General features: G+C 31.8%; 2 protein-coding genes across 2 annotated transcripts in view; one reads left to right on the forward strand and one right to left on the reverse strand.

Annotated features, from left to right (window-relative positions):
* The first annotated feature begins 261 nt into the window (after positions 1 to 261).
* LOC111052404 lies at positions 262 to 6,333 on the forward strand. Its single transcript, XM_022339063.2, has 3 exons — positions 262 to 582; positions 1,263 to 5,611; positions 6,143 to 6,333. The coding sequence occupies exons 2-3, from the start codon at positions 2,324 to 2,326 to the stop codon at positions 6,293 to 6,295; spliced, it is 3,441 nt and encodes a 1,146-aa protein (XP_022194755.2). The 5' UTR covers positions 262 to 582; positions 1,263 to 2,323; the 3' UTR covers positions 6,296 to 6,333.
* Positions 6,334 to 8,772: 2,439 nt separating this feature from the next.
* The window catches only part of LOC111052403 (ATP-binding cassette sub-family G member 1), a 91,770-nt gene continuing 74,535 nt past the window's right edge, over positions 8,773 to 26,007 (reverse strand). Inside the window, 10 exon segments of the mRNA XM_039429395.1 lie at positions 8,773 to 10,427; positions 11,551 to 11,631; positions 11,633 to 11,707; positions 12,770 to 12,870; positions 13,565 to 13,733; positions 14,612 to 14,736; positions 15,307 to 15,428; positions 17,308 to 17,453; positions 18,367 to 18,556; positions 20,023 to 20,140. Coding sequence (XP_039285329.1) covers positions 9,999 to 10,427; positions 11,551 to 11,631; positions 11,633 to 11,707; positions 12,770 to 12,870; positions 13,565 to 13,733; positions 14,612 to 14,736; positions 15,307 to 15,428; positions 17,308 to 17,453; positions 18,367 to 18,556; positions 20,023 to 20,140 — 1,556 coding nt within the window. The 3' untranslated portion in view covers positions 8,773 to 9,998.

The following is a 26,007-nucleotide window of genomic DNA, read 5'->3' on the forward strand; positions in this document are numbered from 1 at the left end:
ATTGAATGCTTTCTCTATGATAATATCAAAATAGCCTACATAAAAGATCCTCCATCTAGAAATAAAGTCAGCTGCTGTCCATATTATATACAACTAGCAAGTTGTCCTATTAAGTTGTCAGTATCATAATAGAGATAGTGATAAATTTTATCAAATAACAAAAATAAGATAGCCAGTTTGCTTAAAACAACAAAATTATACCTTTTATTTCATTTCCTGAAGAAATATGAGTAAATAAGAAAGACCCAACTAATTATTGTATTCAAATAATGCCGTATTTAAGGTTTTTTGTTGGCAAAAGGGAAAATATCAAGTTTATATTATCACATGTTGATTGTATCAAGATTCTCGAAATATGTTGATATGTAGGCTATCATGAAATATAGTAACGACAGAAATCAAGTGCACATCATCTGTACATCTATATTATTATTTTATTTTATGGAAAGATTTCTGAAGTATTGCATTTATGTTTTGTGGTGTGCCCTGAAGTTTTTGGTTGATCAAAATTGTAAAAGTTATTGACAATAATTGTAAAATTAATTAAAAATTATAGTCAATCAAAGAAAACTTACAGAATTGGTATGTCAATTTAACTTTTTTTCTTTATAAATAAATGTTGTGATAGGCTAATGATAAAATGTTTCATATAATGTTTTTCTCAAGCTTAGACTTTTTAAAAGGTTAAAAATATTTGAATATAATGATTCCGATTTTCAAACAATTTATTGATTTCTAATATGCTGTAGTTACTTCAAAACATGTATTAAATTCAACTCCAATAAATTAATAATAATTTATATTACTAGGCAGAATATAAGGTTTTAATATAATTGTTTTTAACAAAAATAAAGAATACTTCGATGATGGTTTTAATTTTTTTTTTTTTAACTTTCATCGTATTCATTTACAATTTTAAATATAATATGTAAAATTCATTTAATCTTTAATTGTAGTAAAAATTAAAATTAATTTTAATTTAAGTGTTGCATGAAAATGAGCAGCTCTTGTTTTTAAGATGTAGGCCTGAGCAATGATCAGCATTATTCTGAAAGGTTGGAAAATTCCGATTTGTAGCTCCATGGCTCACTCTGTAAGATGGCGCTTAGTTTTGGCAATGAAACTTTTGAGCACTTTGTATTTTTCTAGCTTCAACCTATTCTAAAATTCTTTTTTTTTAATTTTAGCTTTGGTTAAAACTTTTAAGCATTTTTCAAGATAATATAGTTTTACAAAATAAAAAACTTATTGTCTTTTTTCAGGAAAGTGCTCCAAACACTCTAATGTAATTTATTTATAAGAGATTGTCCAAAAACCACCCTAGCAATGCCATCCAACAACGATGTCTGAAAATATTGTCCAAAAAAAGTGTTCAAGTAAAGGAAAATCTAAGAAAAAATCTGAGAACCCGAACAAAAACGAAGTTGATACTGTCACAAAAAGCCTCGAGCCAATTCCTGATCAATTGAAATGCGAAGTATTTCCCAAAAAGAGCAGAAAAAAGAGAGGGAAAACCCACAAAAAGGAGTCATCAACCCCTCTAATTAATGAGGATGGAAGGAGTATCAATAACGAAGAGGTAAAGATTGAAAGATTACAACAATTAGAAGTGGGAGATGGTGTTTGTGTTGAAAACAAAAAAGAAAAAACGCCGGAGAAAAATAGATTGTTAGTTATCAAGGAAGAAGTAGATTCAAATACTAGTTCCCCTGAGAATGTAACTGAATCTGTTGGGAGTAAATCAAACTCTGAATTGCACACTTTGAAGAATTATGATAAAATCCTTGAAACAAGAGAAAACAATGGAAAAAAGCCGAATAAGAAAAGACGATTGGAAGATGGGAAGGAGAAAAGTGTATTAGAAACAGTCCCTCCTGAAAAACTTATTAAGAATGAAGAGACTGAGATAATAATGAAAGCTCAAAATTCGAAAGAAGGCAATGTTTCTCCAACAACAGTTGAGAACGAGGAGTAACCCAAGAAGAGGAGAAAAAGAAGGAATAAACAAAAACCTGGTTTGGAAAGTGCTTCGTCTGAACAATTATTTTCAGATTCTGTTGAATTGATAAATGGAACATCCTCCAATCACGATGATATACAAGATCAAAACACAAAAGATGACAAAGATCCAGCAGATTACTGGGAAGAATCACGTTCTAATACTAACAGTAAAAAGGATATTAGAAAAATCAGCAAACGAAAATTTTCTGCCGATTCAGAAATTAGTGGAGTAGAAGTTATTTCAGAAGAAGTGCAAAGTAAAGTTGATGCTATTGATTCTACACAATCAAATGAGGTAGTGAAGAGTGACTCTGCAAATAGTATGAGTAAGAGAAGGAGAAGGAATAAGAATAAATTGAGGAATGAGGAGCAGTCAATGACGGAGGAAGAGGAGGTGAGCATCAAAAAAGTTGAAGAGGAAAAAGTTTGTAAGAAACAAATGGCTAGACAAGTTAAATCGGAGGTTTATGAAGAGAATGAAGAAAATATTAGCAATCTGACAGATGATTGTGAGATTGCTAAGAAAAGTAAACGCAGACGTCGCAAAGTGAATACATCTAGATCCGCATTATTAATAAGATCAGATTTAAATGGCACAAATCAATCTCTTTTCCAGAATGATATTGAACAAGAAATGCATGAGAAGGAAGCAGCTGCTCTTAGAAGAAAGCCAAGTGAGATATACAATCAAACATGTACAGGAAAAATACAATCAAATCAATTTTTGGGTTCATATAATAAAAGTCAGGATAAAACTGAGAAAAATAACGAAATTAGTTCTGAAATACCGATCACCAACTCAGATGAGCTAGAATTGTCACCCATTCTAAAAGTTCCATCCATTAATAATATAACTGGTTATCCAAACAGCAGTGATTCCGTTAACTTAGTAAATAATGTTGAAGTTCAGAAAACTTATGCAGATAAACTCAAAGAATCAAGTGTTAAAATTAAAGAGGAATCAAAGCTTGTTTTTATTTTGAGAGGGGTTGATGATTCCAAACAATCTTTTGAGATTTCAATGGAAGATCAGAAGAAATGTAAGAAATCAAAATCTAAGACCAAACAGTTTAAACCAATATCACCACCTATATTAGAATCTAACTGTGAGTCAAATGAAGATGGTAATTTATTTTCGATGGAGAATTTAGTGCAGAAGAATACTAAAAGAGCTTCTAAAAATGTAGAACCTATATTAGCTACAAGTAAAGTGGAAAACAATGAGCCAGATGACAAGAAGATACCTGCCAAAGATGTGAGGGAAAATGATGACCCTCTTCAACATGCAGAAAGAGATAAGAATGTTAAAAAACGTAGAGTGAAACATGTTTCGGTGCCTGACAATCAAATAATTTATTCTAACAGTAAATCACTGGGAACAAATATTGGGGATAATACTATTTCGGCACCTAAAGTGGGGAAAGAGATAACGTTTAAGATTGTGGGAAAAGAAAGTGATGAATTCGATGGTAACATAAATCAGGATGATGAATCACTCCTCAAGAAACCAAGTGAAAATAACACACAACAGGATGATAGTAGAAACAAAAAGTCAAAATCAAAAAAGAAAAAACGCAATGTTTCACAAATTGAGACACCTGAAGTCTCGCCAGTTAATGAAGGAACCGTGAATAATGAAACTATATTTCAATCAAGTTCAGAAGAGTTGACTGGCAAATCTGAAGTAGACTATATAGTGCCAGTAGATAGTAGTTCCTCTGTTTCTCAAAACTCCAGCATAAATGAGGAAGCAGTCTCAAGGCATTCTGAATCTATTAAAACCCCTAAGAATGTTGATAAAGATGAAAGAAAAAGAGGAAAATTGAAAAAGGACAAACACGTGAAGAATGAGATTGAATCGAAGAAAATAAAAATGCAGAATTCTGATAAAAATCCAATACCATTAAGGGATAACAATCAGCCAACCTGTCTGTTTACTGAAGCTGCAGTAAGTACTCAAAACTATCAAAATTCAGTATCAAGTAAGAGGGATTCAATTATTCCAGCATCAGGTCAATGTGAAACTACAAAATATGGTAACTCAAGCAAAACTGTTCATAATCTGAATTCCCTTGAAATTCCAAAATATGATTTATTCGCGATATCAGAAGCAGAAAAACGATTTGCCAAATTATTGGAGAAAGAACACAATAATAATGATAGTTCTAAAGTTGTAGCTAGAGAATCAGATAAATTCACAAACTCTCAACATTCAGATTCCCTTGAAATCCCAAAATATGATTTGTTTGCAATATCAGAAGCAGAAAAACGATTTGCCAAATTATTGGACAAAGAACACAATAATAATAGTTGTAATGTTCTAGCTACAGAATCAGACAAATTCTCAAATTTCAATCCACATTTGGATTCCCTTGGAATTCCAAAATATGATTTGTTTGCAATATATGATGCAGAAAAACGATTTGCCAAGTTGTTGGAAAGTGTGCACAATGCTTCCCGAAATAATAATAATTGTTATAATGTTCTAACTACAGAATCAGACAATGATTCAACCAATGATAACTACACCAAAACTACTGATGAACTACATGTTAACTGTTCTGGAGATGAATTTGGGGAAATACCTGATGGAACAAGTAAGATTGTCAATCCAGATCTGCAAACAATATTCTCTGAAAGCTTTTCCAGTAGGCCTACTACAGCCAGTAGTTGTGATGAAAAGTCATCTGCACAAAAAATGTGTTCTTGGTCGCAAGTTGCAGCTAAAGAAGCGAAAACAAAAACTGACGACTCACAAGATCATGCATCTGAAAATCAGCACAAGAACAAACAACAATCATTAGAATTTTCGAAAACAGTTAGAATCAAAGTATGTGATAGAGTTGCCTCCAGAGTTAATATTAGTCTTGCTGAGGATTCTGAAGGGTTTGTAAAGTATGTTTCCAAAAGAGAGATGCGTAAACAAAGGTCGAGAACTAGTTCAAGAAGCGATGATGAAGATTTGTCTCGGGCAGTAGAGAGTATTCAAAATGAGACATTAAATAATATCGCCAATAAATCTGATACTGAAGAGGGAACTATAAGTGACTCGAATGGAAGTGACTCAATTGAGCCATCTGAAGCAAACACTGATCGGATTACTTTGGACTCAGTATGGATAAACGAGAATTCGGAAAGAAAGGAAAACTATAGTGTACGACCATCTGAAGGTATTGAGACCTCAGCTAGTGACACTGATGATAACAGTGGTTCAAGAATTAATGAAACGTGTAGACAGAGAAAGAAATCGAAAAGCATTATTTTTGAACCCACAGTGATAGTTCATACAAATACGAGTTCACACAGTATGGGGATTGATATTAAACCACCATCCTTACTTTCTGATACCTCAGCTAGTGACACTGATGATAATTGTGGTTCTAGAAGTAGCAGTGAAAGCCGTTCAACCTCAAGTAGAAAAAGGAGAAAATCGAGAGGTAAAAAGAGGACTCTGGATGATGGATCTTGCGGTGGAACTGACTTGAGAGCTAGGCCTGGAAGTACATGTATCTTAGATGGACAACCAATGCATTTGGACAGTAAAGATGGAGCTGCTGCTTTAGGAGAATCCAATAACACCATTCCAGAAGATAACACTGATAAAATAGAGGTTTGGATGCTTATTTTATCTGTAATTGTTCACTGTTCAGTATTTTTATTTCTTATTTACCGTATATTGTATCCATAAATGAATAATGAAGTTCTCACTGTATCCCAAAAAAACATGCACAATACCTTAACAATCATTGATATCAGCAATAATACATTAAAATATTTGTCCACAGATAATTTTTTTGTAATCAATGGAATTTGATGATGGTAGTGATAGTATATAAAGTACTTTATAGTACTAATCACGGATAGTACAGTACTATACAACAGTACTACTGTTTAGGGGTACTATAGTAATTATTAAGGGTACTATCCCCCCTGATACTCTCAAGTCTATGAAATTCTAAGGATTTTGTAGAGTTTACTATGAATCTGAATTATTGATTTGGAATTAGTATGGAGAATTGCTGATAAATATTTGGGCTGCGTAATATAGGTCTAGGCTACTATATTTCACTCAGAGATAGACAAATTAATTAGCTTTATGAACGCTTTATTTTGATAATTGATATTATCTTCACAATTTCAGGATAACAAATCACCTGAAGAGAGTGATGATACAATTTGTAATCAAAAACCAAATTCTCCAAGAATCAAAGAACTATTTGTTATGATTTTCATGGAGCTCTATTTATTGTTGATTTATTATGCAACTGGCTTAGGGAAGAAGAAACCTGAATAATTATTTGTTTGTTAATAAATTTTGTATTTTCAAAAAAATGTTAATATTTTGCATTCTCATTATTTTATTTAAAAACAATAAAATATTTCACTTGCAAAAATATTTTTATCTTCAACGAAAAGTGAAATAGCAAAGAAAAACTCACTAGGAAAAATCTTGAGATTGATCTTGATGATTGTAATGTCAATCATCTAGTTAGGCTCTAGAAGGAGAAAATAGGAAAAGTATACCGGGAAATTATAGAAATTATTAAATTATCTACAAAGAATCGACCGTATTGTCGATTCCGAAGTGTCAATTCCATTGCCGATGTGTAAAAATAATTCAAAATATAACCCTTAACTCTATCACAAATAAATCAATCTGTGATTCATCTATGATTCTGGCATGGAACTTCATATAATTTTCAAACTCTCTAGTCTTACACTATTTATATCGTATGAATTCTATGATGAACAAAGTACTATTTGATTTGATAGACCAATAATTATTTTGTATGAGGAATCTGCTTATAATAATTACTCACATTGTGAATATGATAGAATTTGAAATATAACTACTAATTATAGCGCAAGGCTTGAGTAAGAGATTACAAAAGTCTATTTTGATAAAAAAAAGTTTAATCTCGGTTATGATATTCATAACTTATCTTAACATAAATCATTTACAAAACAACATCCTCTTATTTATAACAATATCTCTAAGCCAACGATAAATGATAAAGGAACAAATTTTATTCAACAAAATAATATAATATACTGGTACAACAATAAGGCATGAAGTCTCATTTCAAATTCAACAAAAATACTGTACTAAGGCTACATAATATTTATTCTTGTAATGCACTTATAATAATGTATTACTTTCAATACACAAAAGTATACAAAATGATCAATATTTGCTCAATATTACTTTAGTGTACAAAAATATCATAGATTGGTAAAAAATGAGTAAATATGGTTGCTAGAGCACTCATGATACTCTGACACGCTCCCTTGCAACTTTCTCAGTTGAACTAGAGTTTCTCTTCGAATATTTTCTCTAATCTTCAAGCTTGTAGGCCGGCCTTTACTTTTGTTCAAATTCTGTTTACAAAATAAATAGGTGGGAGAAAAATCACAGAATTTTTATCATAGTATATGCCAATAATAATAAAAGTAACATAGGCCTAATATATCCTCATGTATGAAACTATAGGCAATTTTTCTTAGTGATAGATTCATGATAAAATATATCAATTGGATTTCAAAAGCACACATTTTACATATTGCATGAAATCGTGTAAACTAAGGAAAACAAGAGCACATTCCAACATTTGTGGTGGTAGCTTTCTCGATAGCATTTCCTCTTATCAAATTTTGATAAGCTGTTCAACGATGCCAAATCGAGTTATAAATACTAGAAAATTCAACTATGGTGAACAATCAAATATTTAAGAGGCACGAACTACTTTAATAAAAACTATAATAATATTATTCCGCACACCAAAGCAATGAAAACTCCATACAAGTTTAGTGAAAGCCAACATTGAGGGACACAAATCAGATCTTAATCGGTTTAATATTAGGTTATTTGAAAAATTTCAGTCTAGTATTCGAATTTTATAAAATAATATAGTTCAATAATATAGTTATAGGGCGCAGAAAAGATTATAGAAGTAATTATAGGACCATAGACTATTCAAGGTGCCAAAAAATAGGGCGAATAGAAATAGACATTTCAAAAATCGTGGAAAAATTTCGAACTTTTGATTCTCAGGCTTGGATTTCAGTTTGAGTTTTCATAAATAACATTTTTATAAAAAATAAATTATTAAAATACTATACTCTGTTGCTCTCAAAAATTATTATGTTTGTCAAACACTGTGTTCACCTTCAAATAACTTGAATATGAGAAACCATGAACATTTTCACGTCATAAAATCCATCCGCAAGAGAAAATAATCAAACACGCCGAAAACCAGTCGATTACCATTTAAATTATGCAATGAAAAGTGAAATATATTTGCTTTGAATATATATCATCATTTTTCAAGAAAGGAATTTCTTGAAATAAGAGGGAATTTGAATTCTTGAAATATTCATTATTACTACATGTTCTATTATCTGTTCTATTATCCTGTTGTCTCTGTTAATAAAATTATTATTATCATTATTATTATTATTATTATTATTATTATTATAAAAACTCACAGAAAAGAGACACCAGAGGTGGGAACAGAGTGAACACATCTGAAGTATCGTACCATATACCGTCACGGTGAACCATGTTCTGATGACACGCAACACCAGTATCAATCTTCTTACCGTGGTTGAACAATAATTGTTACTTTAGTCAGTAACAAATATAATGTTACTGTAGTTCAATTTGCTACTATAGCATTATTTAAAAGTTAACTGAAGAATTAGGGTGAAATGAAAGGGAGTTCCCCTATTTTCAGTTCCACATATTTTAATTGAGCCAAACTTAAGTTTTAATGCACTCCTATTTTCAGTTCCACATATTTTAATTGAGCCAAACTTAAGTTTTAATGCACTAAGTCTAACCAAAAAAATACTACTCATAAAGATGCCTTAGTGCATTGAAACTTAAGTTTGGCTCAAATAAATTATGTGAAAATGACAATATCCTTTTTATTTCACATCTATATGAAGAAAATTCAAAATATTTCTCTTTTCATAGTGTAATTTTAACTGAAGAATTATTATTATTATATCAATGTTGAATCATATTCAAAAATGAGAGTTCATAAAACATATCACAAAATACAACAAAATAAATAGGGGCATCCAATTGTATAGAAACGAACTACAAAACCAAATACAGTAGACGTAATCATGGAAATAATAATTGATGCTACTATTAATCAAAAAGTATCCATACAAGAAAATATTGAGATTTCTTAAAAATTAGCTTTAAAAAGGCTACATCCAGTTTTATAGTAGTTTTACCAACTACAAAACCAAATACAGTAAACGTAATCATGGAAAAATAATTGATGACTACTATTCATCATAAAGTATCCATACAAGAAAATATTGAGATTTTTTAAAAATTAGCTTTAAAAAGGCTACATCCAGATTTATAGTAGTTTTACCAACTACAAAACCAAATACAGTAAACGAAATCCTGGAAGTAATAGTATTGATGACTACGGTACCGTACTATTCATCATAAAGTAATCTATCCATGCAAGAAAATATTGAGATTTCTTAAAAATTAGCTTTAAAAAGGCTACATCCAGTTTTATAGATACCAACTACAAAACCAAAAATATAGTACCTACACAAAATCCTGGTTCCGAAGTAATAATTGAGATTTATGATGATTTCTATTCATCATAAAGTATCTACGTATGGAAATATTGCGATTTATTGAAAATTAGCGTTAAAATCATACAGTCTTTCGGTATGTTTCATACTATCGGAAAAATCAAGGTTTCGTATATATAACAATAATAATTGAGATGTGATAACTATTATTCAACATAGAGTACAGTATCTGAGTTATGATTACTACTATCCAGCATAAATATCTAAATTGAGATATGATAATGATATTATAATATCTTTATGATACTATTTATCATAGAGTATCTAGTATAAGATAATGATATTATAATATCTTATGATACTATTCATCTCATAGAGTATCTGGAATCATCATATGAAAATAGTGTGATGAGCTTTGGAACATCCGTGTATTACCTTCCTATATTTCCAGCTAGATTGAAATGGGTCTTGATAAATCTGCCGATAAACCCGAGTGCGCCAAACGATTGCGTGGACTTCAAACGCCTCCTCAAGAGCACATAGCATATGACCTTGAAGACCAGGAAAGAAACTGCCAACGCAGCAATGTCTAACCAATAGTTGACGTCCTCCATGCCAACCTCCTTGAGCAGCGCTTTAGGTTCGCGCAGTTGGCAGTAGATCTCGGAGTCGGGACAGACCATTTTGGTGCGTCCGCCGCCGTAGATGGACGATATGAGGCCTTCCAGTCCGTAGCGCAGGTAGCTGAAGTACATGGCGAAACGGATGTGCGAAGGGATGTATTTGCTCCCCGTGCCTAGGCCGTACACGGCCAGTAACATCAAAGGAACTGAAACGGCTGGTCCCACGAAAATGCCGTTCTGTGAATATGCAGAAGTTGAGAAATTTATCAGACATGAATTGAAATTGCAACCGAAATTAGTTGAGTAACTTGGTCAAGTATTGTAAACAAAGTGCAAATCATCGCTTGTAACAATACAAAATAATACACTGAACTCTATTAAAGATATAGAGAAATATAAAGATTGAGCTCTATTGAAGATTAAACTCTAGAGTTACTGCTTGTAAGTCTATATATTTAGATATAGACATGTATGTCTTAGTAAATATCACAATCTACGCTTTCCATGATCTATTTTGTATGATAAGGATCCTTACAGCATCATATACTTTTATAATTATGATATAATTAGTATTTTGAATCTACATGGATAACACATTAGGCCTATACACTAATCATTGTCTACAATAGTGAAATAGTGTATAGTGTTATGAGTCTGTAGAAATAATGCATAATATTTTGTCGAAGTATGAAAGATGATGAATATATAGCTCAAAGATGGTAATGATATTAAATATACTGTACTTTAAATAATGAAAAAAATATTTGAAAAGAGGTGGGCTACTTCATCAAAAGTTTGTATTTATCAATAAAAAGAACATGAATTAGAAAAAAAAACTGGCTCGGATGAATTATTCATTTCTAGTGAATAATTCGACCCGGATCTTGTCATCGCCGAGGTCTGGCTGAATTTTAATTTTAATCAATCCTAGAACATTGATACAGATAAGGAATCATGACTACGTTATTGTTAATTATCAATACAATTCTATGAAATACAATTAATGGAATAGGCCTACTCTACTTATAACAAGTCTAGCCGTCATTTCCAACTGTGATAAATAAACTTGACCTCTAACTATTCACCTATAAACACTAAACTGAACAAGAATGATGCACTCAATTCTTCAGAAATAATAAATCTGAATATAAATCATTTCAATGGACATTACTCAATATATTATATTATCTACTACTTTATTTATCAAATTATTGAAAATTCAACCACAACAATATTTTAGTTTGTCTAAATTTCGACTTGAAGTTGTTTTGGCCAAACGCCCGTTTATCTTTCCTACATATTGTATTTTTACCTGATTCAATAAATTAATTGTGCATTTTTAATAATAATGGAAACTCACGACAATATTGAGACGAGCAGATATTGCCAAGCCCATGGCTTCTGACACAATGGAGATCATCAGGCACACCAGAATGAATTTTGAGAACTCTCTCATACTCCATTGGCTGATCTGTCATGAAGTACGTTAACAGTGCATAGCCGATTCCAAAAACAATCTAGAAAAATATAATGCATTAAGAAACAGAAGAACATGATCATGCTGATTTAAATTAAAAATCTCGTTATAGTAATTGTAGTTTGATCCACAATAATTGAAGAACAATCTATATAAATAAAAATCAAGCCTCAAATTTTTATATTCAATAAATTTCTCATGTGTGCACCGAATTTGATGGTTTTTTTAGTTGTGTGTGTTATGGTCAAATTTATAATCCGACTTCAAGACTCTTTCCTACGGTCCTTCAAAGTTTACATGTAATCCTTATGGGACAAGATTTGTGAGCTGGCCACACATAGGAATAAAGATCAGCTTTTATAATCATTGTGTCATACAACAGCCGTCGGTAGATAGTAGACAAGAGTGTGTGCTGCTCCATAACCGCCCATGTATTTTATTCTAAACGCCCCGACTAAAAACAAAACGACTGTTCTGTGTGTAACCATCCAGCAGTGCGGCCTCAGGTTAAAGACTTACATGCTATAAAGACATTGCTTTGTTTCGAATAATTATTGTGCTGTCTTCGGTGTTCGGAATTATTTGATTTTTAGTAAAATTTTTTTGCAGTTGAAATTATCTATACAAATAAAAAGGCCGCATCGCGCCTCCTCAGGTGTGCATCCAGCTAAAGTTTGTCATGAGATGCATTAAACTATTTGGCGGTACAAAGTTCGCCGGGCCAGCTAGTATGTTATAAAAATGTTCATTCAAATCCAAGCCCATATATTATTTTTTACTTAAATTAAAAATCTCTTGGAATTAAAACTTTATAAAAATATACTCTGAACAGACAAGAATTTTAAATTATTTTCAGTACGGTACTGATAATGATGAGATGAATAAATTTATTTATCACTAACGCAAAATCTAATTTTTCAATAATTATTTTATCGAGAGTGTAGTGAGCTTTCTCCAATTCACTACCTCTGATCCAAATCACCAATTGCTCGAGATGTTAATAGAGATGACATCATTGTATTATTGATCAAATTCAACTCTGAATGGGAGAAAGTTTTGAACAATGGTGTTTATTATATTATTTTTGTTTCATTATACTCACTTGCAACGGCAACTGACAGAATGTCATGGCGAAAAAGTATGGATTTAGATCATACCATCTATTGAAGAATTCTCTTTTCAATAACTGCACTTCTTGAGGAACTGAAATTGAATGAAATAATATTTTACTCGCATGAAACTTATAACTGTAGAATAACAGTTTACTCTACAATGTATTGAATATTATGAAGTTGAGAAGTTCTAAATTTTGATATTCGAAAACAAATTGCATGATACTAATATAACTAGTGACACTAGTTACATTGACGTAGAGGCATTATTAGAAGCATAATTTGGCAGCAAAAAGATAATAAAATCTTATTCAATTAGTAACTTATCGTGCAGCTAGTAATTTAAGTCAATCTCAAGCACTTGCCACTAGAAGAATTATTCCAGTACGACCCAAGGCAATATGGAATAAATTTATGCTGAGAAGAAACTAGAGTGAATATAAGAAAATATTAACTATGCTTTCAAGTTTAATCAATCGGGATTTGAATTCTTTTTAGCAATTTGAATTCTTCTATTCTAAATTCCATTGTATTTGAATAAAAGTTTTATTCAATGAGCTATCAACAATAGTTTTTTACTAAAGAGTATCTATGATACATTTTGAAATGTCAATACATCAATAATTGATAAGATTGAGACAAGTTATTACGGGTAAGCTAGTTACACTTTGTCTAATTCGAATTGGATATTTTTCCTCTGTCACAAAAAAGATGAAGTTATTGGAAATTTATGAATAAAAGTAAATTAACAATAAATTAAAATATAAAAATTAAAGTAAGCTTACACCATAAGAGCGCTGGCATCATTGGTATATACAAGAAAATGATAATCGTAACAAAACAGAAACCAAAATTGAAAATAGTCTTCGAGCCATCATTGCCGATTTGGAAAAACATCCCTCCAATAATCATTCCTATGAAAATATGCATTGCTAATTTCAATATAATATATCCCTGAAAATGAAAAAATGAACAGTGAGTTAAACGAAAAAAAAATAATAGAGTTGTATCTAATGATTATAACTATAAAACTGAAAATTATGAATACTGTTGATAAATGATTAATTATTGAAGAAAAGGTTTTTTCCAATAATAGTCAACTTCAAGAAAGTGACCACAGAAGAAATAGTAGAAAATCAATAATTTCTACAGAATCAATGCTATTATACAAAACAAATAAACTAACACAATTCCAAATAGATATTCAGTGATAATAGAAATCTAGTGATAAGAATCACTAAAAATACTGTATATTAATTTATGCTCTTAAATATAATTGATATCTTAAACCAATAGTCAATTTTGTAAGATGATTCCGTACCACAAAGTAAATAATCTTACTAGAAAATTTTCCAATCTTTGTAAGTTTCTCCTAGCATTCCATCCTAGAATGTATGATATCTAGACTTTTATAACTTATTCTAGACTTGAAGTTCCTAGATCCTTATTATTCTTAATCAATAGACTAAGGCTCAACTCACACTCACGCGACTCAGGTCGAGAAGAGACTCGACTCTAGTCGAGGGCATGTGTTTTCAAATGGTGACACTCAGACCAGTCGATTCTAGTCTTCGCGACGTCACCCATTTGAAAACATATGCTCTCGACTAGAGTCGAGTCTCTTCTCAACCTGAGTCGCGTAAGTGTGAGTTGAGCCTTAGCCTTTAACAGTAACCGAAGATAATAATTCAAAATATAAATGCATTATCAATAAATTCAAAGAAACTCTCCCTCTTATTACTATTGATATTCAGCCTAGTTTTTATAGCAATATCTGAACAGCATTTTCAGTTCCAAGTGATAAAATATAAATTTATAGAAATCCAACTTACCATATCTCTTCTACCTTGTAGAGACATTCTACTTATTAATATCCTAAACTGTAACCACGCTGAACTTTCGAAATTGTACATGTGATGGAGATCAGTACTGACTAGATTCTCTTCCTCTTCATTTGCTGTGGAGGATGAAAAAATAAATTATTTTTTAATGAAATCAATATTTATTTATTTGTTCACTTAAATAGAAAAAATACAACATATAGAGGCTTGCAGCTTTATTCCAAAACAAGCCTCATTGAATTTTTTCAAAAATTGAAATATACGGTAATTGATTGAATAATTCAATCAATTACTGTATATTCCGCAATGTTGGTCTAATAAGAGGAAAAACAAATGAACAAGAGAAATAATTTCACCCAATCAGCTTTCAGCTTTAGTATTTTGTTTGATACTTCCTTTAACTTGACGCGTTAACATGAGACCAAGCTTAGATCACACACTAATTACAATTAGATCAATCAATAATTATCTGAAAATTTGTTATAAACCAATTGTGATGCTTCAGGGTAAAAATACGGTAATTTTTGGATAAGTAAACAATTTCAAACTGAGCATTTTCTATCATTATACTTCCAAAATTATAATAATGTTTTAATGCAATTTAATTTGAATAACAAGATGTGTACATTAGTTTCTTCACAGACAATATTATTATTAGCGTGATTTTAACTTATCATGAAACTTACCTTGGTATCGGACGTCAGTGACTTTGTTCTGATTCCACTTATAGCACCTCCCATTCTCAATGGCATTAGTCATTCTCTCCAGATAATCACCATACTCTCCACTAGATACTTCAACCACTGAAACCATGAATTATTCGATTTTAGAGAAAAATGAGATGATCGTATAAGGTGATCCTCTAGAGTGAGATAGAGTGTTAGTGATCCTCTAAGTAAGATAGAGTGGTTACAAACATACAAACACAGAGACTATGACCAATAAGTAGAGTTTTGTAGAAGACCTTCTCAAGTTTATTTTTAATCTCATACTGCCTAGATTTGGTATTGACATGTTGATGAATAATGAATTTATTGCCAAATACAAGAAATATTTTTACAAATAAAATAATCAATAAATTACAATAGTTTTTGGCGTGACTGGGTATGTGTATGATAAGTTATGTTCAATTTAATAGATTCTACAAGGATTAATTTCTTTCTTGACGAATGGTATATACTTGAGATAGAATTGTTCAATATAAAGAATCGACTATTAATATCAGATCAAATTCACAGGGATAACTTGATCACAGATACCTAGAGGTAAGCCATGGGTAGAGAAAGAAAATTGATAACAGTGTTTCCTATCATTTCCACTGACTTCATACCGTGAATCTCTCTATAGTAGTAGGCTCTATCTCTCATCAACAAGGCTATGAAAAACTATTCAATAGTTTTTGTAATCGTACACTATTACTGTACCTATATTACATGGCAAGCGCATACTGCATGTACTACAAGTTTTGTGCAAATATAACTTCTCCACAACATACTAAAAAGATTTCTGATATTACCTTATCTCATACATTTCCTGAAGATCCATGCTTTTGAAAAATGTGAATATTTACTGTCCAATAAATTCTAGGCCAGTTACGGAAACAATAATTAATGTGTGTGAAGCTAGCCTCATGAATTCTACCAGATTAAACGGAACTTGACGAACATAATATGTTTGGTCTGAATGCAACTTGACGAACATCATCTGTTTGAAATTATCTGTTTAATCTAATAGAATTTATAAGGGCGGCAAAATACCGACGAACAAAAATCAATGTGTGTGAAGCTAGCCTCATGAATTCTACCAGATTAAACGGAACTTGACGAACATAATATGTTTGGTCTAATAGAATTTATAAGGACGGCAAAAAATCGTACGTTCAAAAATCGATGTGTGTGTAACTGGCTTAACTGGATCAGTATAGAACAAATTCAGTAGGTGGATAAAATACTGTTATATTTTAATCAAATATCAAATTATATGTATACATGAATGTATTTTGTGTTCTATATTTTGTTTACTGTGTGACTTTGTCAATTACCAATGTTGGTTTATGACAATAAAATTTATTTATTTATTTATTTATTTATTTATTATTTATAATCAAACACTGTTGTTGTGAATAATAACAGCAGAGTGGAGTGTACTACTGCAATACGGTATTGAAGCACTACTTGAATCGTTCTCCAAAACGTTGTCAGGCAACTATTATAATATTTCTCATCGTACTTGATTTGACTAATATTTCTCCAATACTATACCTCCTATTTGAATGGAGATCCTGAACTAGGGAACTGATAATCCAAAATGTAAGTAGACTGATATTATGATTTTTCATTTCTTTAATAAAATTATTTGAAATTATCGAAACTCACACAAATAATAAAAAAGGTTTCACTACAAAATAATAGAGTGAGCTCACTAAATAATATAATTATCACAGTATTATATGTTTTTGATTTCCACGATTTGATTCAAAAGTGTATTTTTAAATACAGAAAATGATAGTACGTTAGCATTCTCTCAGTCTCCAGAAGAATTTTTATCATGGCACATTCTTTGATGTATTCATGATAAAAGATTGCAGTGCAATACATAATCAAAATTCAATATAATTCTTGCAATTCATGAATAGTCAACTTAATAGTACTTAGTACTTGATAATGTAAATATATTCATATAATTACGTTGTTGGTTCATCAAGGAAGATAACAGGTGGGTTGTTCACCAGTTCGAGAGCAATGGACAGTCTCTTCTTCTCTCCACCAGACAAGTGACCAGACAGAGTGTTCTTCGTTTTTGAAAGCCTCAACATGTTCAGAATCTCGTCAATCTGCGAAAAAAGAGAAAAATATTCAGTCTTGAATACTGAAAAACGTGAATAAGAGATTACATCATATAATTATTATTATGAAGACATGAATTTCTTGATCCATTACGACCTTATGCTTCACATGTTTCATCAAGTTTTAACAGTAAAATGACTATTTGCAGAGTATAATAATTTTTATTTTGATATCATATTTTGCTCCATATCATAAGTTACTCCATATTTTTATTATGAAGTCTTGAATCTCTTGATACATTACAAATTACGAGAACATTGAGATAATGAACAGTCTTATTGATATCGTATTAGCCTATACAAATTTACGAATTTCTGAATAAAAAGTCATTATTTGAAGACCAAGCAGCTTAGTTATTCACACGCACTTTCCGTTAATATTACAAATGAATTGTCACTTAATAAAGTTACAAATGTTCCTACTCAAATAAATCAGGTACAGAAATAGATTATATGATAATATATTTTGGCAACTTTGTGTAAAAGCAAACCCCCTGTTCTTTTTTTAACATGAGGAGAGCAGTGTAAAGTTTCCGATGTCGAATAATACAAAGAATCCACCGAGAAAAATATTGATAGGAGAAAAATAGAAGTTGGGAGAAAAGAAACCCTCATTCCCCTACGTATTAAGATAAAAATATTACATTCAAAGTAGGCCTACCCTCTACACAACTCTATCTTATTTCTCACATGTTTCGACTTGAGTAAAAATAAAATAAAGTTGAAAAAAGTGTACTTCGATTTTTAATTTTTATGTAAATAAGAGTAGCCCTTACCAAGTGAATATTCCCTACATATGCATCAACACCAATACTAATATTGAAGATTTTAACCGTAAACTGGAAAATGAAAATTGGATTGATGTTTTCAATTGTATAGTACAACAGTTGATTGAACTCACAGTATCCAGCTTTTCCTCCCGTGAAATGGTGGTTCCAAGCTTCAAGTCGACAGCAAACAGCATGGATTCCTGCACTGTTAGGCGGGGCTGAAGCATGTCCTCCTGCATTATGTAGCGTGACAATTTGCGAAACTGTTGCAGAGCTCGAGGGCGGCCATTGACTAGGATGGAGCCGGTAGAATCTGCACACCTGTCAAATCAATTCTGCTGTTTTCAGTTGTGATATTTCTCCTATTAGAGTTTGAAGTACAATATTGTCAATGTTTAATTGTTATATGTGGTCATGAGAGATAGAATAATAATGATATTATTTATTTTTATCATCTTATGAATATTATGAAGAAAGATATAATTCTATTAATGAGAAAAAAAATCTAAGTAGAAACCAATATCAATCAAGAACTAATTAAGATGCTGACTACTGAAATACAGATATGAATTTCTGAAAAGTTAGTATTGACTGATTCAAATTACTGTATTTTTTCTGTTCAAGGTCACTGCACAAATCGCATCAATTAAAATACAAATCGGATTATTGTGACAATCTGAAATAATTCATGCATTAAACAATAGCAAATGATTATAATATTATAGATGATAAAAGATAGAATATAATATACATCATACAAATTCTTTCAAATAAACGAATTAAGTATCTTATAAAGTAAGTTATTAAAAATAATACATTATTAAATTTTGTAACTAATGGCCAAGATAAACAAAGCTTTTTTTCATGAGGTTTCAGACGAGTCAGCAGGGCAGGAATCTCTTTGATTGGCTGATTGGGTCGGCCTTCGGGAATCAGCTGATAATCAGCCAATATGAGAGCTTCCTGCCCTGCCGACTCGTCTGAAAAACTCCCCAAAAACCACTTCGTGTGGCTTGAACCTAAAATCGAGAAAAGAAAAAGGTGTGAATTTTATTTATTTATTTAAAAAAATCTCAGCTTATAAGGAAGAAAAAGAAATGAGAATGATGAAAATAATAAAATTGAAATGAATAGAAGGAATAAGAGATCATAGATACTAAAGCTGTCCTCATTAGTTAGATTGTGATTGGTTCAATTGTTTCTCACTCAACTCTTATTGGTCCTTCAATGTTGTTTTCCATCACGAACTGCTTATTATTAAATCACTTTTTGCTATTAGAAAAAATGACTAGCAGTCAGATATTTTACAATAAATGAATAAATCACTCACTGTGACAACGAGATCTTTCGGCAGGTCCGCCATCTTCTTGGTTGTCATCTTATTGGTCGTTAACTTGATGACGTAATTGTTTTTCTCTAATTGGTAAGATTGTGATTAGTTGAGTTGTCTCTTACTCATTTCTCATAAACTTTTGCCATGGTGACAAAATTTCTACTCTCTCTTTGATCAACATGTGATTTTATGAACTCTTATTATTCAACCCCCATAATGACAAAGTTTCTCTCTCATTAGTTAGATTGTGATTGGATTCTCTCTTACTCAACTCCCATTAGCTGTGTGACATTTATTGGCAAAATCACTGAAAAAATTATAATTGGCAAAATCACTGCTCCCATTTAAGTCAAATAATTATGATTGCATGGTTGAAATTTATCTCACCAAGAAAATCATTGCAAGAGAAAGAAAAGAGTTGAAGAAATTTGTATTTTTATAAAATGATACTCACTTATATCCAGCTAGTACATTTAGAAGTGTGCTTTTCCCGGCTCCTGAGGGTCCCAGGATAGCAGTCAATTGTCCCGACTTGAATAAACCACTCACACTTCTAAGGATAATCTTTGAACCTGAAACAAATCAGAGAATTTTTAGTAGAATGAGATAAATAATATTATCACATAATAATGGATACAGTAAATATTTTCACTTCATTATTCTCTCTTCGAGATGAATTTAAATTCCATATTCATTATTACAGTATACCTATAGATTCCGTTAATCAGTAGGTATGCCAATAGGTAATACAGTATTTTTATATTGTCTCACTTCACAATACTCTTGTCGTGATCAGAATATATGAAATTCATAGGCTTACAAATTTCATTTAAAATGTCAATTACTGTCAGTGACTATATCAGTGACTGTCTAGTTTTCCTCTTCCTTTTGAAATTGATAAATATCCAAGAACTAGATACCACTTTGATAAATACAGTACTCTTTGAAAGGAGGCCTACATAAATTGTATTGCATCATGGAGAAAGCATGCATCATGAATATAATTTTGTGTCGGATCTCTCAATGTATTCCACAATTCTCTGAGGCATGCAATTAAATCACATTTGTTCGGCTGATGTTTGGCGGAGTGAAAGCATGAATATGTTAATTACAGAAATAAATGCTACGAAAGATTTTCTCACGTACTTCACGGTTCAAGCTACAATTTATAAGTAAATTAATACAGATTTAATTTCAACTGCAGAACTTTCAATTCGAGATTATTATACTATCAATATTGGCACCGCTAAAGGATATACAGATGTGCAGTACCTCGAATATTATTACGAAAACTAATTGTTTAATTAAATTTTTATTCCTTATTGGCGTGAGATACAAGAGATATTAACTTCTAATTTTGTTGGTTTCCCATGTCGAACTGCTTATGAATACTACCGTAATTCATAAAACATTAAATTTAATATTTCAATAAAATCCATGGTAATGTAGTTAAAACTATGTGTGTAATGAATTTACTAAGTTTACTACATTTGAAGCCCATTTTCAACACCGCTGAAAATGTCCAATCATTCTAATTTGACTCATCTACAAGTAGGCTAGTGAGCTATTCTACTAGGACACTTGTTCATACTTGCTCATAAATTCATTGTTATTTTAATTATGAGTAAATTGTAGTGTGTAGTAACTTAGTGTAGTTTCGACTGTGATAGATAAGTTCTTTAATTTGTAATTTTTTAAATGAATAATGACGGTTGTCTCAACATATTGTATGTTTTATGACAATAAACGATGATTTGATTTGACTATCAGTACTTTAATGCTTGATTGCAATGCGGTTGATGCCCACATGAGCTTATTTTAGAACATGAAATTATCTACAAATATTGACATAAAATTAAAAATCTATAAAATAGATATTGTCAATCACACATGTGAATTGCAATATAAGTTAACATCACCTGTTGAATTGACAATACATTATTTATTTTATTTATTACTGTACCTTGAGATAAGGAGAAATTCCACAATATTTATCTTTCTAATGTGGATTTGAATCTTGAAAAATATGAAAATGCTAGTTTTATCAGATAACACGCTTCAAATGATGCCAAACAAACATAAAAAACACTGGCGACAAAAAAAGAGACTCAAATGAAACAAACAAGTAAAAATTTAGCAACAATAATAATTGAAAGCGTTTCAAGTTTAACATGTTCTTATGTTAACCCTGGAACTATTAGATCTAGAATGGGAAGGTTTGTTCTCAACTTTTATTTTTATTGCGGATGATGCTCACATGAAGTTTTTGCTTGTGCATGGGTAATGGCAAGTGTGTTGAGGAATTGATGAGATGATCAAAACGTCCATGCCATCTGCGGGATTCGAACCCATGGACGGGGCGGTGCTAGAGCAGACCGAAGTTTTTTAACGCTCCTTACCACTAGACCAACCTGGCTGGCAATATTGATCTTGAGATTCTTGAAATAGCAATTTAACTAGTAGTTCTGTGAACAGTAGACCTCGCGCTCGGTGAGTTACATTGACCTGTTGATATGTTTTCTCAAAAATTAATAAATAATTTATCAATTAAAAATGTCTAGAAAAAATCCTAAATAAACATATTGCTTTCTGTCCTATATCGTACCGTGACGTGTCGTCCCGGAATGTGAGTGTGAGCGCTGTTATCAGGTCTGGCTGCAACTGTCTACAAAGTTGATGGAAAGATACAATTTTCAAGATGTTCGATGTTTTTGAACGGGTAGTATTATAGTCAACTGTCTACTAACGTTAATGAAAAGATACATTTTCAAGATGTTCGATGTTTTTGAACGGGTAGTATTATAGTCCACTAGACAGCTGATTTATGATGAATAATTCTATAGTCTGATTTTTACGGTAATATTGGCGTATGAAGGAGGCTCCTTTTTCCTTTTATATTATCCTTGAAATGCAAAATTTCCAAAAACCTTGTATATACATCGACGCGCAATTTAAAAAGGAACATACCTGTCAAATTTCATGAAAATATATTACCGCGTTTCGTCGTAAATGCGCAACATAAAAACATTTAAACATTCAAACATTCAAACATTTAAACATTAAGAGAAATGCCAAACCGTCGACTTGAATCTTAGACCTCACTTCGCTCGGTCAAAAATGTTGTGTACTACGATTAAAAACTATAAAAAACACCATAAAAATCAGTTTTTTCAGTTTAAGATTGAAAAAATCTGTTCAACAACTATTTTTAAGCAGTTTTGATGGCATAACAATCGATTGAGGGCAGCTTACAAGAGTATTACGTGTTTGTTATTATTGAAATGGAAATTGAACAGGTTTACTTCAACTTGACCTTGATCCAGCTTCAGCATTTTCTCATTCTGTCTAGACGCGAAACATGAGTGCGGAAGGAAGTAGAAGAGAAGCGAAGGAAGGAAAAGAAGAGAAAATGCAGTCAGAATCAGGCAAGCGTGTAAAGAAGTGCAGAGGAGTGTCGTTGAATAAATTTATAGGCCGACGAAACCTGTTTTAAGACAAGCTGTATTTTGATGGTAATGATAATAATGTGAGCTACTCTCTGATAGCTTGGCCTACGCTTTGGTTGAATCTGTAGTGTAGGCTAGGATAGAGTGACCGACCAGGTGCTTATAGCCATGAATCCATGGATTGGCCTTAACCTAGACACAGATTCACTGAACGAGAATCATTTTCGGTCCACTCCTCTCACTGTTGCAGTGCTGTTCACTTCATATTCACGGGCAAACAACTTGTTTATCTTTATCTATGATATTAAACCACTACAGTATATTTATACTGTCATTCGAAGACTTATTCTATTTGAGGCGACTAAGATAGGGTTGAAATGATAAGTAGGTTTGTCAGGCTTTAGATTGAAGGACATATATTATGCTATTACATCTACACTACAGTATATTTATTGAAGACTTATTTCTATTTGAGGCGACTAAGATAGGGTTGAAATGATAAGTAGGTTTGTCAGGCTTTAGATTGAAGGACATATATTATGCTATTACATCTACACTACAGTATATTTATTGAAGACTTATTTCTATTTGAGGCAAGAGTAGGATAGGGCTGAATGGATAGGTTTGATAGATTTTCAATTCGAGGACACATATCAAAGGATATTCCGGTGGTTCGGAGCCCACCTAAAGCTGTAGGTCTACTCATCTCTCATCATCATCCGTCTCAAATTTATTGGATGTGCAGAATTCACTTTAATTTATTGGATGTGCAGAATTCACAGGGAAGTGAAAATTTGAAAGGTACAAGTGGGAGGATATTTAAGGGTTATTAAGGATTATGGATATAAGGAACCCGGATTTTTGGTGGGGTTCTACCACTCTAGCAGGCCTAGCGTCCCAACAACCCAAGGTGCTAGAGTGGTAGAACCCCACCAAAAATCCGGGTTCCTTATATCCATAATCCTTAAAAACCCTTAAATATCCTCCCACTTGTACCTTTCAAATTTTCACTTCCCTGTGAATTCTGCACATCCAATAAATTAGCCTACATTATTTTCATCATTTGTATTAATTTTCACTAATATTTTTCATTTTTCATTTCATTTTTTCATTTTTATCTCACCACCTACATCACAAGTATGAGGGGCACGTCAAGGAAGCGAATGAAAGTCGCTACTTGTCAATCACACTCTTCACTGGAAATTCCTTCAGTGAATAGAGTCGATTGTCTAGAAGGTATTTTTTAGAGCTTGCTTAAATGGTTTAGGCTCTTTTATACTATGGCTATTTCACTATGTATTGTATTTAAATGTAGATATTTTAGTTATTTTTTGTGTTTGCCATAGGTCTTCTCAGACCTGGCAATGTAAGAAGAATTGAATAAATATCAAATATGTCACTACAAGCCTGGGGCTCATGTGGGCATCACCCTCAGAAAAAATTGTGATCTTCAACGAGTTATAAACTCCGGATCACCTTACAACCTTGAACCCTGATATAAAAACAATTAGAGGTTTGATATTAACAATATCGAGGCTTCTGTTTAAATTTTACTCCTACAGTAGCAGTTGGCCTATACTAGATTAGTGGGAGAGAACCCCGGTAACTTGAATTCTGTGGTCCGGTGTTAATAGTTCTGTTACCATATTGAAGGAATGAAATCTCCTTGTTTTCCATGAGGAATATAAACGGGTTTATTAAGATTTACATATATTGAGATTCAATTGAAGATTATGACGAGTATTTCACAGTGTATATTGAAAATCATCCACTTCTTGGTATTTTGCATTGAGATAAATTTTGCTCAAGATGAAATGAGTGCCTAACTCCTCATCATTTCATCACGAGATTAATGCATCTATTTTACAATGCTAAGAAAGTTTTTTGTCTGAAAAATAAAGGCGTAATCTTGAATAGAATATAACCTGATACTATGCTCCCTCCTCTGCATCTGAGCAAGGATCTTACAGGTTTGTACAATGAACGGATATCTGCATAAGTTTCTGTGAGATGATACAGAAATGAAATGCCTAATAATTATTCTTGAACTGTCGGGGGATGGAGTAGCAGCTACAATAATAAAGGAACGTAAACGCTGGAGAAAGTCAGCATAATTTTTCTTGCAATTCAGATCCAATTTTTGTACAAAATTTCCGAAAAATTGGCATTATCAATAATTGCTATTCATTGAGTCCTTTCTTCGGAAAAAATTGTGAAAGTGAAAGGGATGCACTCCAATTCCAGAGAGATTCTAACAGAGTAATTAGGACTACCATGTATGTAGAATGTACATTGAGGGAGTGACCTTATGCTACTATTGCTTCAAATCCATCAATCCACAATATATTATGTTATGTTTTTCAAGTATAAATATTATACAATTTATTACATGAAAATAGTTGCAATACCTTTTTTTGTTAAAAAACTCACGAATAGATTCATAGAAAGATCACAGGCCAAATTGAATACTGAAAGATATGCTAATAATTCGGGATAATAGATCAGTAACCAAATTGAGCTATACGATAATAAATTATGTGAATAGCTGAAAAAGCCGCCCTATACTTACAGCAGGAATCTCTTGTTTGTTCAAATTCTAGTGGAAAGAAACCCAAGTTCACCATTTAAGCTGAGTTTTTCAGGATAGCTAGGATTCTAGATAACAGCCTAGACTCTAGGTGGAATTTGAGAAACAATTTACAAGAATCAACTACCACGTTCGCGTTACTTATTCACAGAAACAAGCCACTCTTCAAACTGAAATTTATATCCTTCTTTATATTCAAGTTTAACAGTACTTTCTTAATATTCAATGCACAACTAGAATGCAATAAATCTGTCGTCTTTCAGTTCTCCAATGCATGCTCCGACTTACTCCAACATCACCAGTAAAAATAAAACTTTATGCGCTTTATAAGTCAATCGTAGCATTATGAACTACAATGTCCTACTTCTTACGGATGGAAAACTTTCTTCCTCTTTTCTTTCTCACT

This window comes from Nilaparvata lugens, chromosome 5 (genome assembly GCF_014356525.2).
Source record: "Nilaparvata lugens isolate BPH chromosome 5, ASM1435652v1, whole genome shotgun sequence".
Classification (NCBI taxonomy): Eukaryota; Metazoa; Arthropoda; class Insecta; order Hemiptera; family Delphacidae; genus Nilaparvata; species Nilaparvata lugens.

What these genes read in the sequence shown, in the direction of transcription:
- LOC111052404 (XM_022339063.2), top strand. Translation starts at nt 2,324, where the DNA reads ATGAGTAAGAGAAGGAGAAGGAATAAGAATAAATTGAGGAATGAGGAG. An exon ending in ATAACACTGATAAAATAGAG is followed by an intron (nt 5,612 to 6,142) that starts GTTTGGATGCTT and finishes TCACAATTTCAG; the next exon opens with GATAACAAATCACCTGAAGA.